The 15387-nt window shown below is 40.4% G+C and overlaps 1 protein-coding gene across 1 annotated transcript in view; it reads left to right on the plus strand.

Annotated features, from left to right (window-relative positions):
• CDC73 (cell division cycle 73) overlaps positions 1 to 15387 on the plus strand; it is a 98280-nt gene that overhangs the window by 66766 nt on the left and 16127 nt on the right. Inside the window, exons 11-13 of the mRNA XM_040985399.1 lie at positions 95 to 152; positions 11397 to 11432; positions 11743 to 11830. Of these exons, the coding sequence (XP_040841333.1) occupies positions 95 to 152; positions 11397 to 11432; positions 11743 to 11830 (182 nt within the window). The remainder of the gene's footprint in view (positions 1 to 94; positions 153 to 11396; positions 11433 to 11742; positions 11831 to 15387) is intronic.

Raw genomic sequence — 15387 nt, forward strand, 5'->3', positions numbered from 1 at the left:
ATTTCTGGCAAACATGAGATGTTTCCTCACTGATTGGAATTTTTTTTTTTCTGTATAGGATGTTTGATGTAATAATTTTTTTATGTTTTCACAGGAGGGTGCATCTGCCCGGAAGACTCAGACTCCTGCAGCACAGCCCGTCCCCAGACCAGGTAAAAGACAGCACTGCCTTTTGCTGTTTGTAATTTCATTGGACATTACTGTGAATTTTGTCACAGGAACACTGTTTTGAAAACTTGGAAATTTTACATAAAATACTTTCAAAGATTGTTTTTCTTCTAGTTAAATGCTGCTGTTATTTAAGATGGTAAGGTTGTGATAATTGTCATAGAATGCTTTGTAAACTTCATTTAGCACCAGTAACATCTATTCTTAGAGAGAATGTACTTACGTGAAGGCGTGTTGAATTATTTTTCTGTCGTGCAGTTTAAACAGCTCTGCTGGACTTTGTGTACTTTATTGAAAATTTCCCCTCAATTTGATTGAAAAGTCACTTAAAATGGCTTATTTAGCGTCTATAATTGTCCCTATATAATACCAAATGGAAGTCATCACACACTATGCAGCTGTACACTTGAATGACTTCTCCAGTTATACCATATGGATATTTACTTGAAGAAGTAGGTATAATTGGAGAGTGAATGAAAGATTTTAAGAGTATTTTTTGCTTTAAGACTTTGGAAATATTGTTTATGTAGGTCAACAGTTCCATTGTAGTTCTGTGGTAGAATGTGTTGGTGTAATTTTCCCCCAGAAAAGCACAAAATCATAATTTTAATAGGTTGTTGTAGAGCTTTGATCTTTCACATGTCGCTTTGTTATTGAGCATGTAATATTCTTTAATCATTTGTTAGAAGTATTTGTTAAACAAAGGTGATGTTGAGTCATCGTGGAAAGCCCTTCCTTTCCCACTCCGTGCAGCGCCCGAGAGGCTGGGCGTTACAGATACACGTGCTGCTTAGCACGCTGTGCAGCTGAAAGTGCTTAGTAATTAGTATTGATTTTGTAATTTGGTATAGCTTTGGTGTTAGGTTATATTACTTTTTTACCTCTGTACTGCTATAAAATGTGGTGTAAAGAGTAATGGCACAGACTAGTTTAACTGGATGGTTTGGCTGATTGGTTTAGTAGTTTCAAAGAAACAGACTCGGCTCTCTTCATTCATATATATATATTACATACACACACATACTTCCTTTTTAAATTATTATTATTTTATGATATAGTTCCATAGGCCCTGGAATTCCCTTTATTCCTTCCTGCCTCACTGTGTTCCCCTATATTTATACTATAGTACAGTTCTTCATATACAGTCATATGTCAATCATTGTGGGCATGGACAATGGCAGAGTCCAGCGTCCTATTGTTGAGATATAGTTAACAGTTTCATTGGGAGGCCATTTTTGATCTGGAAGTGGAGATGCATACTACATTGTATCCTCACATCTGGACATGGTAGTCTCCATTATGCAGTTACTGTACATCCCCTTAAATGAAAAGCCACCATACAAAATCATCCCTAGGGAGAAAAATAGAAATTTACTACAGTGCCATAAAGTTAAATAACATGCTACTACATATGACAGTCTCCATTACACAGTTACTGTACATCCCCTTAAATGAAGAGTCACAAAACAAAATCAACAACAGAAAGAAAAAAAGAAATTTGCAGTGCGATGAAGTTAAATAACATGCTATTGAATGACTAATGTGTCGCTAAAGAAATGAAAAAGAAAATCAAGAGCCTTCTTGAAAAAATGATGCTATTGTATGATCTGTGAGCTAGTGAAGAATTTAATGAGAAAGTGTTTTAAAGAGATGAAGCAAAAAAAAAAGGCGTCAAAATCCATGAGATATAGTTTCCATTGATCTTTGTTGGTGAGATATGTCTGCTGTTGTTTTTGTTTTTTAATCTAGTCTACTAATCTGTGACATTTGATTGATGAGTTTAAGCCATTTACATTCAGGATTAATATGAGTAGGTGGTAATTTGATCCTGTCATTTTGGGAATGGGTTGTTCATTGATTTGGTTTTCTGTTGTCATTTTACTGGGATGTTCTTCACATTTGTCTTTGGTTTTGGTGGGTGTTATTCCTCTTCTCTGTCAAGAGAACAACTTGACGTATCATTTGTAGGGCAGGTTTGGAAGAGGCATATTCTTTAATTTTTCTTGAATTTTATTTCATTTTCAAAGACAAAGGAAAGCTTTGCTGGGTTTGTTATCCTAGGCCAACAGTTTTTGCTTTTAGAATCCGGAATATGTCACTCCATTCTCTTCTGGCCTGTAGAGCTTGCTGTGAGTTTAATTTGGCATTTCTTTATAGTGTCAATTGATTTTTTTCATGTGCACATTTTAGTATCTTTTCCTTATGTTTGATCAAAGAGAGCTTGATGATCATGTGTTGTGAAGGTCCCATGAGAATGACATGAAATGTGGAGCATCCCCAGCTGAGGATCCTGACCCCGTTGTGTGCTTGTGATGCTAAATGGTCTCTGTAACACACTTTCTCAAAGTGAGCAGATGAAGGAGTGAGGATGCCAAAATGGTACTTCCCGCTATACGAGCTTTTTTTTTTTTTAAAGATTTATTTATTTTTATTGGAAAGTCAGGTTTACAGAGTGAAGAAAGGAAGGAGAGAAAGATCTTCCATCCGCTTATCCACTTCTCAAGTAGCTGCAATGGCTAGAGCTGAGCTGATTTGAAGCCAGGAGCCAGGAGCTTCTTCCTGGTTTCCATACAGGTGCAAGGTCCAAGGCTTTGGGCCATTCATTGCTGCTTTCCCAGGCCATAAGCAGGGAGCTGGATGAGAAGCAGGGCAGCCGGGACACAAACCAGCGCCCATATGGAATCTTGGTTCATGCAAGGCGAGGCCTTTAGCCACTAGGCTACTGTGCTGGGCCCGTCTGTCGTTTGAGCTTATGGAGGGTTATATGTAAATTGACAATTGTACTTCTGAACTCTTTTTCAGTTGCTCTGTCGGGTATACTGGCAACATTAAAGTTGAATAAACTGTAAATTAGTGCTCTGTAATAGCTCAGCTATTCATTCCTTGTACGTTATTTCTTCATTTACTACTTCTTAGGAGTTGTAACTGTTTGCTGTCCAGCAGTGATGACTTGGTGCACAGAGCTGATAATCAAACATATGAGTTACTGCCTGACAGCCGGTAGCTGGAGTTTATTAACAGCGTCAGACTTACAGACAGGCTCACGTAGACTAGGCAGGAGAGTTTGAAACCGTAAGTGGTTTATGGTTTATGTGCAGTCAGCAAGCAGTGTGGTCTTCTCGCAGACTACTAGTGACTAACGGCCTAGGGAGAAGATGCAAGATCAGGGAGCTCCTGGCCGGTGCATTGCCATAGCAACTGCTTCAGGACCTTTCTCCGAATCCCTGCAGCTTTCTCACAGAAGAGTGGATTATGGTCTTAGGCTAGCAAGGAGTTCTGTCCTCCAAGTTTCTGTCTCTCCACACTTAATTCATTATTTTGTGTGGGTTATTTTTTTAAAGATGAATTTATTTCAAAGAGTTAGAGAAGGGGAGATAGAAAGTGGTAAGAGCGGGTGCAGTTGCTCATCTGTTGGTTCACTCCCCAGCTGGCTGCGCACAACCAGGGCGGGGTCATGCTGATTCCATGAGCCAGGAAGCTTGGGGTGTCCCTTGAGGATAGCAGATGTCCAAACATTTGGATCACCTTCTGCTGGTTGTCCCAGGCCCTTAGCAGTGAGCTGAATTGAAGTCAAGCTGCCAGGACACATACTGTTGTCCATGTGGGGTGCTTGGCACTACAAGCATTACTGCAATACCAGCTCCAGGTCCTGATTAGTTTTATGTATTTCTTTAGCTGCAAAAATATTAAATGTTTGGGACTGTAGTCCAGTTATGAAGTTATGTTATTTAATGTTTGATATGTTTACCTGTATTTTTTGAGATCTGGGAAAAACCCGCACATGCCTAGAACATCTTAGCAGTGCAATCTGTAGTTTATGAGATTATAGAATCACATTTACTTGTTAGGTAGCATTTGAATCTATAGGAAATGTGAAAATTACTTATTTTCTCTTTGAATTAGCTGACTCAATGATTATTATCTTTTTTTTTTTAAAAAAACATTTATTTATTTTTATTGAAAAGGTAGATATACAGAGAAGAGGAAAGACGGAGGAAGATCTTCCATTTGATCTGGGTCTCCCAGGCCACAGGCAGGGAGCTGGATGGGAAGTGGAGCTGCTGGGATTAGAACCGGTGCCCATATGGGACCCCGGCATGTTCAAGGCAAGGACTTTAGCCGCTACGCTATTGCACCGGGCCCTGTGTTTTCTTCTTTAAGACTTCTGATTTGGAAGGCTACGTGACATACAAAAAAAAAAAAAAAGATTTTCCATCTGCTGTTCCACTCCCCACAGGTGACTGCAACAGCTGGGACTGAGCCAGGCCAAAGGCAGGAGCATAGAATTCCGTCTGGGTTTCCATGGGACTGAGACTAGCATTGCGATTTACAGTGCTGCTGACGGAGGTGGCAGCTTAACTGTGTGCTCTAGTGCCAGCCCAGGATTACCTATTTTCTTTCATCAGATACTTCTTTAGTTCTATTGTACCAGATAAATTACTGGTATGTTTAACATTTACAATGTACACAGCTTAGACTTTTCAGTCTCGGACTGGTGTGCTATGGTGGACAGCATTGTTACTTGCAGTGCTGGCATCTCAGACAAGAGCTGCTTGTGGTCTGTGCTGTCCCACTTCTAATCCAGCTCTCTGCGGATGTGCCCGGGGAAGCAGTGGACGATAGTGCACTTGCTTGGGCCTGCCGCCAACTGAGATCCCTGGTGGAAGCTGCTGGCTCCCCCCCTCAGCCCAGCCTAGCCCTGGAAGTTGTGGCATTTGGGGTGGGGGGGAATAATCAACTCAGACAGAAGTCTGTCTCTGTCTCTGCCTCCCTTTGTGTAATTGTTTCAAAGAAAAAATAGCTTTTTAAATGTTTTCCTTCTGTTTTATGATACAGTTCCGTAGATTCTGTGATTTCCCTTTCTCCATTCTCAAATTCCCTCCCTCCAGCTGATTTCCCCCATATGATTCCAATAGTGTAGTCCTTCATAAGCAGTCATAGCCCGTCAGTTCTGCTATTTAAGTGTACGCTGACATTGCGGGTACACACAGTGGCAGACAGTTCAGCATCCTATTGTCAAGATACATCCAGCAGTTTCATTGGGAGTTTATGTTTGCGAATCTTTTTTTTTTTTTTTTAAAGATTTATTTATTTTTCCTGGGAAGGTAGACTTGCAGAGAGAAGAGACAGAAAGATCTTCCATCTTCTAGTTCACTCCCCAATTGGCTGCAAGGGCCAGAGCTGAGCCTATCCAAAGCCAGCAGTAGGGAGATTCTTCCAGATCTCCCATGCAGGTGCCAGGTCCCAAGGCTTTGTGCCGTCCGCGACTGCTTTCCCAGGCCACAGGCAGGGATCTGGATCGGAAGTGGAGCAGCTGGGACAGGAACTGTTGCCCACTTAGGATCTTGTGTTCTCAGAGGGATGATTAACCAATTGAGACATCATGACAGGTCTAGTATTCCAAACCTTTAAGAATTTCCAGTCTTGGGTGGTGGGGAATAAAAAAAATAATTCCCAGTCTTTTGAAATCTCTGTAGTGAAAATGTGAGAGGCACGTATAGTACAAGCGTTTGTTAGGTAGTAGTCATCCCTGTTTCATTTCTATTTTATAGTCAGATTTAACTCTGATTTGAACAGCTGCCTGTCTTCCCCTTTCTTTCAAACATGCCTGGTCATACCTCAGTTTTGTATGTCCAATTCATAATATTTTGAGGTAGGAGGCATATAGCTCTACTTTAGTTGCCTAATATTCATTTGAGATTGAGTTGTTTATGTTTTCTTTATATAAACATTTTATGCTGATCAGCCATCCAACCAGAAACACGGGTGCTGATAGGAATGTTTCTATTCTGATGGCTAATCTCCATGTTTCTCTTTGTAATTCAGATACTGCTGCTTTGATTATCTTATGTAACTGTGTAATATTAGATATGCCTTAGGCATCTTAAAACTAATGAAAACTTTCATCCTTGAGATTTCTTCCTCTTCCTTTTCTGACAGTAAGTGTTTTTACTTTCAGGTTTATTGTCTTCCAGATCCAATTATTTCTCTCTATCTCTGCTACCAGACATCACTTCAAAATAATTAGCATTTCTTTAGTTCTAGACTGTTGCATTTTAGATTGTGGTCTTCAGACCAATATCAGTTTCTTATCCTTTTATTTCTATCCTCAGCAAAATAAATAATGAAACTGAGAGTTAAATAGTAGCCAAGTCCTAGGTTACCAATTTTATCTGTGCTAAATTGACCTTGGGTAAGAATAAAAAAAAATTGCCCGTATTTTGAGCAACACTATTGTAAACTATTGTGAAGTACTAATCAAGACTTCTGCCTGTCCTTATCTTCTTTTGACCCCTGGGTTTTTGCTTACATAGGCTATGATGAAAAGGTCAGTCATATCACTTTCTTTTTTTTTTTTTAATTTTATTTTGAATTTTGAATTATGTGGTACAGTTCCGTATAAGCTGGGATTGCCCCCCAAACTCCCACCCCCCATCAGATTTTTCCCATTTTGTTACAATAGTATAGTCCTTCATATGGAATCATAATTCTATCAGTCTCTTATTTAAGTGTACCCTGACACAGACAATGTCAGTCCAGCAAGCATCCCATTGTCTACACATGTCCAACAGTTTCATTGGGAATCCATCTTTCGTCTGGAAGCAGGGATGCATGTTCCATTTTACCCCCACATCTGTATATGATAGACCCCAGGACTCCATCACTATACATTTCCGTAAGTGAGAAGCCATGTAACAAGGTCAACAACTGGTATGAGTTAGAACAGCCACAACAACAGCAACATCAACAACAAATTACAGTACCATGAAAAAAACGTGCTACTGAGTAACCAACACGTGGGTGACAAAAAGGAAACACAAATGTCTCTTGGGAAAAATGATGCTACCATGTAATCCATGAGCCTGTGATAAATTCGACAAGAGAAAAGAATTTTTTTCTTTTTTTCATTGGAAAGGCAGATATACAGAGAGGAGAGACAGAGAGGAAGATCTTCCATTCACTGATTCACTCCCTATGTGAGCGCAACGGCCGATGCTATGCCAATCCGAAGCCAGGAGCCTCTTCCGGGTCTCCCACGCGGGTGCAGGGTCCCAAAGCTTTAGGCTGTCCTCGACTGCCTTCCTGGGCCATAAGCAGGGAGCTGGATGGGAAGTGGAGCTGCCGGGATTAGAATCGGTGCCCATATGAGGTCCCGGGTGTGCAAGGCAAGGACCTTAACCACCGTGCCATCGCACCGGGCCCGAGAAAAGAAATTATTTGGAATGAACCAAACTGAAACAAAAAAACCCCATCAAAACACATGGGATACAGCCAGAAAAGCAAACAAGCAAACAAACAGTGTGGATTGAATTATTGAAGTTACACTTTCCATGTTGATTTCCTTATATATGAGAGAACATATGGTATTTGTTCTTTAGTGATTGACTCATTTCACTGAGCATAATGGTCTCTAGTTGGGACCCCTGTTTGTAAATAGAATAGTTTCATTCTTCTTAATAACTGAATAATATTCCCTGGAGTAGATATACCAAAGTTTCCTTAACCACTCTTCCTTGGACGCACATCTGGATTGTTTCCATGTCTTTGCCATTGTAGGTTGTGCTGCTGCAAATATAGGATTACAGGACCCGGCGCGGTGGCGCAAGTGGTTAAGCTCCTCGCCTTGAGTGCCTGGGATCCCATATGGGCGCCGGTTCTATCCCGGCAGCTCCACTTCCCTTCCAGCTCCCTGCCTGTGGCCTGGGAAAGCAGTCGAGGACGGCCCAAAGCTTTGGGACCCTGCACCCGTGCGGGAGACCTGGAAGAGGCTCCTGGCTTCGGATTGGCATAGCATCGGCCCGTTGTGCTCACTTGGGGAGTGAATCATCGGATGGAAGATCTTCCTCTCTGTCTCTCCTCTCTGTATATCCGCCTTTCCAATAAAAAAATAATAAAAATAAATCTTTAAAAAAATATATAGGATTACAGATCCCCTTCTCACATGCAGATTTCTCTTCTATTGGGTATATTCCTAGGAGCGGGATAGCTGGGTCATATCGCAGGTTCATTTGCAATTTTCCAAGCACACTCCATACTGATTTCCTCAGTGGTTGTACTAGCCTACACTCCCACCAGCAGTGAAGGAGGGTGCCTTTCTCCCCACATCCACGCCAGCAGGTGTTGTTAGTTGAGTCCTGGATGTAGGCCAGTCTCACTGGAGTTAGGTGGTACCTCAACGTGTTTTTTCATTTGTATCTCTCTGATAGCTAGGGAGCCTGAGCCTCTTTTCATGTGTCTGTTAGACTTTTGAATCTGTTCTTTTGAAAAATGTCTGTTCATTTCTTTTGCCCATTTTGTTACAGGGTTAGTATTATTATTATTATTATTATTATTATTATTATTATTGCTGTCCCTGGGTTTTTGAAGCTATTTATAAATCCTTGATATTAGTCCCCTATCACTTGTGTAGTGTGTAAAAATTTTCTGTCATCCTGTTGGTTGCTTTACTTTGTTAATTATTTCCTTTGCTATACAGAAGCTTTTTAGTTTGATGTAGTCCCGTTTGTTCATTTTGGATTTGATTGCCTTTGCTTTTGGCGTCTTTTCTAAGAAGTCTTTACCTGTTCCTATATCTTGGAGTGTGCTTCCTATGTTTTTCTTTTAATAGTTTGATGGTTTCTGAGAGTAGATTAAGGTCCTTGGCCCATTTAGAGCTAATTTTCATATAATGTGACAGGTGTGGGTCTTACTTAGTAATTTTGCACGCTGCTATCCTTGTCCCAACAGCATTTGTTGAGTAGGATTTTTGCCTGGATTGTTTTCACTTTTCTTGTCAAAGATGAGTTGACAGTCCATGTGTGGGCTCTCTTCTGGTGTTCCCATTCTGTTCCACTGATCTCTGTTTCTGTACCACTACCAGACAGTCATGTCACTTTTTGGCTTAGTAGTTTTAGGATGGACTGGTAGGGTAGCACTTTAACAAAGCTCACATTTCACGAAGGCTCTATATGGTTTGGCTCCTTTTTTTCCTCCCTTTTTCTCTTTTCAAGTTTTATTTATTTTTATTTCAGAGGTCGATTTTACACAGGAAGAAGGGTCAGATAGGTCTTCCATCTGCTGGTTCACTCCTCATTTGGCTGCAGTGGCCGGAACTGAGCTAATCCGAAGCTAGGTGCAAATGGGTGCAGGTCCTCCCAGGAACTGGGCCATCCTCTGTTGCGTTCCCAGCCATAAGCAGAGAGCTGGGAGGGAAGTGGAAAAGCTGGGACATGACCTGGCGCCCTTACAGTATGCCCGCACCGCATGGCTGCGCAGTTGTGCTGGCGCCTGCTGTGTGTGGCGTGCATACTCGCTTTGCTTGTTCTCTGAGCAGAGAGCTGCTCCCTTCCTGCGATGGTTACCTACTATCACCTGTCATCTGGGCTGCTCAGGTACTTGCTCTTCACAGGGGGCTTTTAGCATCCTCTGGAATTCTGTTTAAATGCCGCTTTCTCTGAGCATCCCATCTAAAGGACCCTCTCCTGCCAGTGTGTGCTCCTGTTTTCCTTAGTTTGTGTCATGTTTGTATATGCATGTGGAGCTGGTGTATGCACGCACACTTCTTTATGCTCTCGTTTCCCTATTCCACCAGGAAGGTTCCTTGTGAGCAGAGATTCTCTCTCTCTGATTTTGCGGTAACTTAATAGGGTGTCTTCTGCATTGATTCTCTAAAGAAAATGTTTTATTTGAAATCAAATCAAATAAAATAAATACATCTAAAGATGATTTAAGAAAATTAAATATTTTTATCAAGAAGAAAGATAAATATGTTTAAACTTGTATTTGTGAATGTGGTTCTATGGTTTATTTGGCTAGAAATGTCCTAACTGTAATATTTTATGACAGTAAGATAGCTGTATAAGGGATTCTAAGAATTATTTGGGATTTGTATTTTGGGACTGACATTGTAGCATAACAGTAAAGCCTGCATCAATCAACTGCAGCAGTGCCGTCCCGTATGTGCAGCAGCTCATGTCCTGCTTCTCCACTTCTGATCCAGATTCCTGCTAAAGGCCTGGGAAAAGCAGAAAAGGAGCCTGGGAGGAAGCTCCTGAGTTGGCTGTGGTCTGGCTCAACCCTGACCACGTGGCCACGCGGAGATTGATCCAGTAGATTCATTTCCTGCCTTCCTCTTTCCCTTCCTCCTCCGCTGCCCTGCTCTTCTCCCCCTTCTTTGTCAGAAGACTTTCAGAATAATAATCTTTTTTACTACCCTTTAAGATTGTTCATATTGTAACAATGTATGCTGTGTGATTGCTTTTTAAGGAATTGTCTTTAAGAACCAATGTTGAATTACAATTTCTGATCTTATAAATTTGTGTTTATTTTTATGATTTTAAAAACAAAGATAGCTCCAGCACAGCGTATGCACAATGAAGCCTATTGATATAGCATTTATCTTTCTAATAAATACTAAAAATTAAACATGATGCCCTTTCCAGTCTAAAATTTACCTTGATTTACATTGTTAGCATTATGACATCATGTTTCTGCAATAAAGCATTGTACATACATAGAAAAAAGAAGACATGAATATTTGTGCTCACAAATGGCTGCAGTATGGTTGGCCAAAGCTGGTGGCTGGGGACTGCACCCAGGGCTCCCACAGGGGGCAGGACCCAAGGACTTTCCAGTACTGTCCCATTTGCCTTAGCTCCTGGTTGGGTTTGCAGCAGAGCAGTTGGTACTCAAGCATTGGCTGGTATCACATGCAGGTCCTTGAATGAGGACATTTGGCTGCATCAGAGGCAGCTTTATGTGCTGTGCCCAAGACCATCCCCTTCCTGTGCGAATAAAAAAAAAAAATTTGTGAAAGAAAAAATTGTGTGAAACATTGTGCATCCTTGCTCTTTCCTGTCTCTGTGTCAGTATGGTTATTAGCACTTGCACCTGCCCCCTCCCACAGCGTCAAGGGCTACGCAGTGCCCTCTTTTTATGTTTAGGTCTGCGAGGGTTTGTGGGGTTATATATATGCATATTTTTGCTTGCTAGCCCTAAAATCCACAAAAGTAGACACTTGGTGCCTGACAATGTAATGTTTTCTTTGTGGTTACAGATTGTTAAATAATGCTCACACAGTTCAATACTTTTTGAAGCAGAGAAAGACATTATTAATTGAGGAGATTACAGTATGTATTTTGTGAATTTAATATTTAGCCATGGGAATACAAATAATTTTATCTGGCTTTATAATTTTACAAGTATAGAATTCTTTTTAACAGTTGTGCTTGTTTTTTCTTCTCTCACAGTTTCCCAAGCAAGACCCCCCCCAAATCAGAAGAAAGGTGAGGTTGTGCTTATGATTGGAAAGTCACTTTAACAAGTAATTCCATATGAGCTAGGTGACAGCAGCTGGAGCTGGGGTTCTGCTTGTTTAGCATGACATATTTGTATTTGATATCCACTCTGATTAATCAATACTCCTGGCATAATGTTATTGACTTTTTAATAGCACAGTGGCTTAAGATAAATTTTTCTTAGCTCAGAAGGAAGCTAATGATACAAATTTATAAATGTTCAACTTTCAACAGGGAAAATGTAGCTACAATTTATAGTAGTAGTGTGTTTTATACCATTAAAAAATTGTCGTTACAGGTTCTCGAACACCCATTATCATAATTCCCGCAGCTACCACTTCTTTAATAACCATGCTTAACGCGAAAGACCTTCTACAGGATTTAAAGTAAGTAATTGGCAAAAATATTTGAGAGAATGTTGAGATACCATTGAGAGGAAATTGTTAATGATTAATACTGCTTATTTGGGAGAACAAAGTTTTGGGTTTTGTTTGTTGAAATGGAGAGGGGAGAGTCAAAGAGAGAGAGAGATATTGCATCCCTGATTGATTCCTCAGAAGCCACATTGACTGGGGCTTGTCCAGGCCAAACCCAGTGGCCACAAGCGAGGAGCTTCATCCACATCTATGGGTGGCAGGTGCCTAAGCACTTGGGGCATTCTCTGCTGCTTTTCCCAGGCCGTTAATAGGGAGCTGGAGAGGAAGTGAAGCAGCCAGGACACAACACACTCAATGAGGTTACTAGTGTCCCAGGAGGCCTTCCCTACTGCACTAGAGTGCCAACCACCAGAAAATTTCTTAATTTATGCTTGTTCATTGTGTTGAGTTGTACCTGTACACAACTAAATATACAGAATATTTCATAAAATATTTCCCTATTTAGTTCCAAAGAAATTTTTTAGCTTTGGTGTAATGAATTTGAATCTTTAATCAGTCATGCTAGTATCTCATCTGTGAGATGTAACTGAATTTAGGGAGACCATTGGCAGTATTCAATTTGTTCAACTTGCAGAATGGTAATGACAAAGCAAACTGCCAAGTGGATAAATAAAACCATAAGCTCCGCCCTGTAAGATAATGGTGTTGGTGAGTTAATGGTGTTGGTGTTGGCCAGTAATTGCAACTGATGAAATAATTTATTCCAGCACTTACTTGTAAGACTCTCAATGGCTTATTGTTCAAAGAACTCTAAAACATTGTCCTGACACTGCAAACGTTGAATCACATTTTAAAGATAATTTTGACTCAAATTAGACCTCATAAGTTATCATCAATTAAACCTTTAACTTGCTGACAGAAAATATGTGTAGTGATTTTTTTTTTTAGTAATCCAAAGAAATATGTGAAACTTTTTTGTATTTATTTGTTTTTTGTTTTTTGGTTTTTTTTTTTAAAAGATTCATGTATTTTTATTGCAAAATCAAAAGCTTCTGGGTCTCCCACACGGGTGCAGGGTCCCAAGGCTTTGGGCCGTCCTCGACTGCTTTCCCAGGCCACAAGCAGGGAGCTGGATGGGAAGCGGGGCTGGTGGGATTAGAACCGGCGCCCATATGGGATCCTGACTCATTCAAGGCGAGGACTTTAGGCATTAGGCTACTGTGCTGGGTCCAGGTATTTGTTTTTGCAGGTTTTTTTGTTTGTTTTTACAGTTTGAGACCAAAAAGGGAAATAAAACTCATCTAGTTAAGAGATTAAAGAAAGTCCCTTTTGTTTCAGGTCAGCTGGTAGGGTGGAGGGCAGGAAATAGAAATGACCAGTTCAGTGGGGTAACCTTTTGGACAGTGTGGGAACCCAACATTTGTCGGTCAAGAGATTGGGTATTTTTTTGACCTTCATGAATGTGATGCTCACTATCAAGAGTCATAACTGCTCTGCAGAATCCAATGTCTAAGTTCTGTTAGGTTAACTGTATTGTTTTATAGGCTGAATTTTCTAATATCAAAGATTTTTTACTGGCCATTAGGAAGACACCTTTATTGAGTGACGCAATTAACACCTAGAAGGAAGAATGTCATAGCAGTGGCTTGTTTTCAGTAGAGTGACTGTGTGCTTTATAAGGAAGAAGCTAAAAACAAGCTCGTCTCTGGGAAGTAACCATACTGCTTTGAAATAAGGTTGGTTAAAAATGAAAGCAAAAGTAGTTGTAGTACTTGGTTGATTTTTAGGTGTTATCAAGTGCAGAATTAAATTTTAGTGCATCACTCTAAATGGCCTTTCAAAGAAAAGCTAGGTAGCCCTGCATATACCGTATATTAAGTTTCACATGACAGTTTTAAATAACTGTTTCCAATGAGAGTATTTATATCCTGGCAGATGTTGGTCTTTTGCGTGAAAGTGCTACCTAATGGCATAATACACAATTGGGTGAATAAGAAATCTATTTGGTTGCTTGTGCGATGGCTCACTTTGCTAATCCTCTGCCTTCAAGGCCTGGCAACCCAGGCTAGTGCCAGTTTGTATCCTGGCTGTTCCACATTCCATCCAGCTCCCTGCACGTGGCCTGTGGAAGCAGTCAGGGATGTCCCACAGCCTTGGGACTCTGCACCCACATGTGGGAGATCCAGAAGAAGCTCCAGGTTCCTGGTTTCAGCTCGTTCTACTCCAGCTGCTGTGGCCGTTTGTGGAGTGAGCTAGTGGATGGGAGGTCTTCATCTGTCAGTCCTTCTGTCTGTAAATCTTTCCAATAAAAATAAATGCATCTTGGGAAAAAACAGTCCATCTGCGATCTAGCTCATGAAATAGTATACCTGAAACTGTGAGATGTAGGCAGCTGTGGATCACTCTGGCCACTTCACAATGTTTAGTCTTTGTGGGTACCTTCACGTTTCTCCTGTCTACCCTGTGTTCAGGAAACAGAAGTACTTTACTACTGTTTATGACATGTACGACCTGATATACATCTTGTTTGTGCGCTTTGGCTGGGGGTGGCTTCTTTGTTTTCCAGTCTGCTGATAGTTTTTTGAATTATATTTGTGAATTCTACAAAGATGATGGTTTGTAACCTTAATGGTGATTGTTGCTGCATTGCTAAAAATATTTGTCTAATGGTATTAAATAGAGGGATGAGAAAAAGAATAAAGCAGACATTATGTTAAAATCGGAGAATGGAATGAAGAAATTCTGTATCTGAAATTTAAAATTTGGGCTGTGTTGAATATAGCCTATGATTTAGTGTGTTTCCCTCTGATTTAAAGACTTTTATGTAGAGTGGTCATTTGTGGACATGGAGTGTAGCTCTGTGGGACTTCGTTGTACTTGATGCTGAATTTTTACACTTCGATATTTGGATTAGGTATCATCAGGGTTCTTTCAAACACATTTGTATGATTTTAAAATTTGGGATTTGTTTCTCAATTTTTAGTAACTGAGAACTTTATAGTTTTAAAAGCATACTTGACTGATTACTAAATATTAACAGTAAGTTTGGAAAGATCAGAAGAGAAGTTCTATTTTCAATTCTTAATTCTCCAGAACCTTTGCAGTGTTCGTCTGAACATATTACAGTTGTCAAAGTGAGAAGAGATTATATAGCTGGACCGCATTTTTAGGATAGACCATGTCTGTCTTTCCCTTTAGAGCTTAAAGGACTCCCTTCATTGTTTAACACCTCATTGGAGCTGACGTCTCCCCTGCTGTTTGAGTCAGCTGGAGGCTTTGCTGGGTAATTAATGCATAATTGAAACCTCCTCCACACAATTATGGTTCTGGCTGTAACCCATGGTTCAAGTTGGCATGGATTCTGTTTCATTTTATGTAGAGTTGAGGATTCTTCAGTTTTGTAGCCCTTCTTCAATAAGTGAAATAGAACAAGATGAAGCCCAGCTTAACTTTTAGCAAAATGAAGGTTATATTATGAAAGTTATAAGAAGACCATCAGGGTCAAAGCGGAGCCCCCCACCCCCCAAAAGGAGAAAAAATTTAGAATAGATAGAGAACAACAAGGA

Source organism: Ochotona curzoniae, unplaced genomic scaffold (assembly GCF_017591425.1).
Source record: "Ochotona curzoniae isolate NIBS_2020 unplaced genomic scaffold, NIBS_Ocur_1.0 contig_430, whole genome shotgun sequence".
NCBI lineage: Eukaryota > Metazoa > Chordata > Mammalia > Lagomorpha > Ochotonidae > Ochotona > Ochotona curzoniae.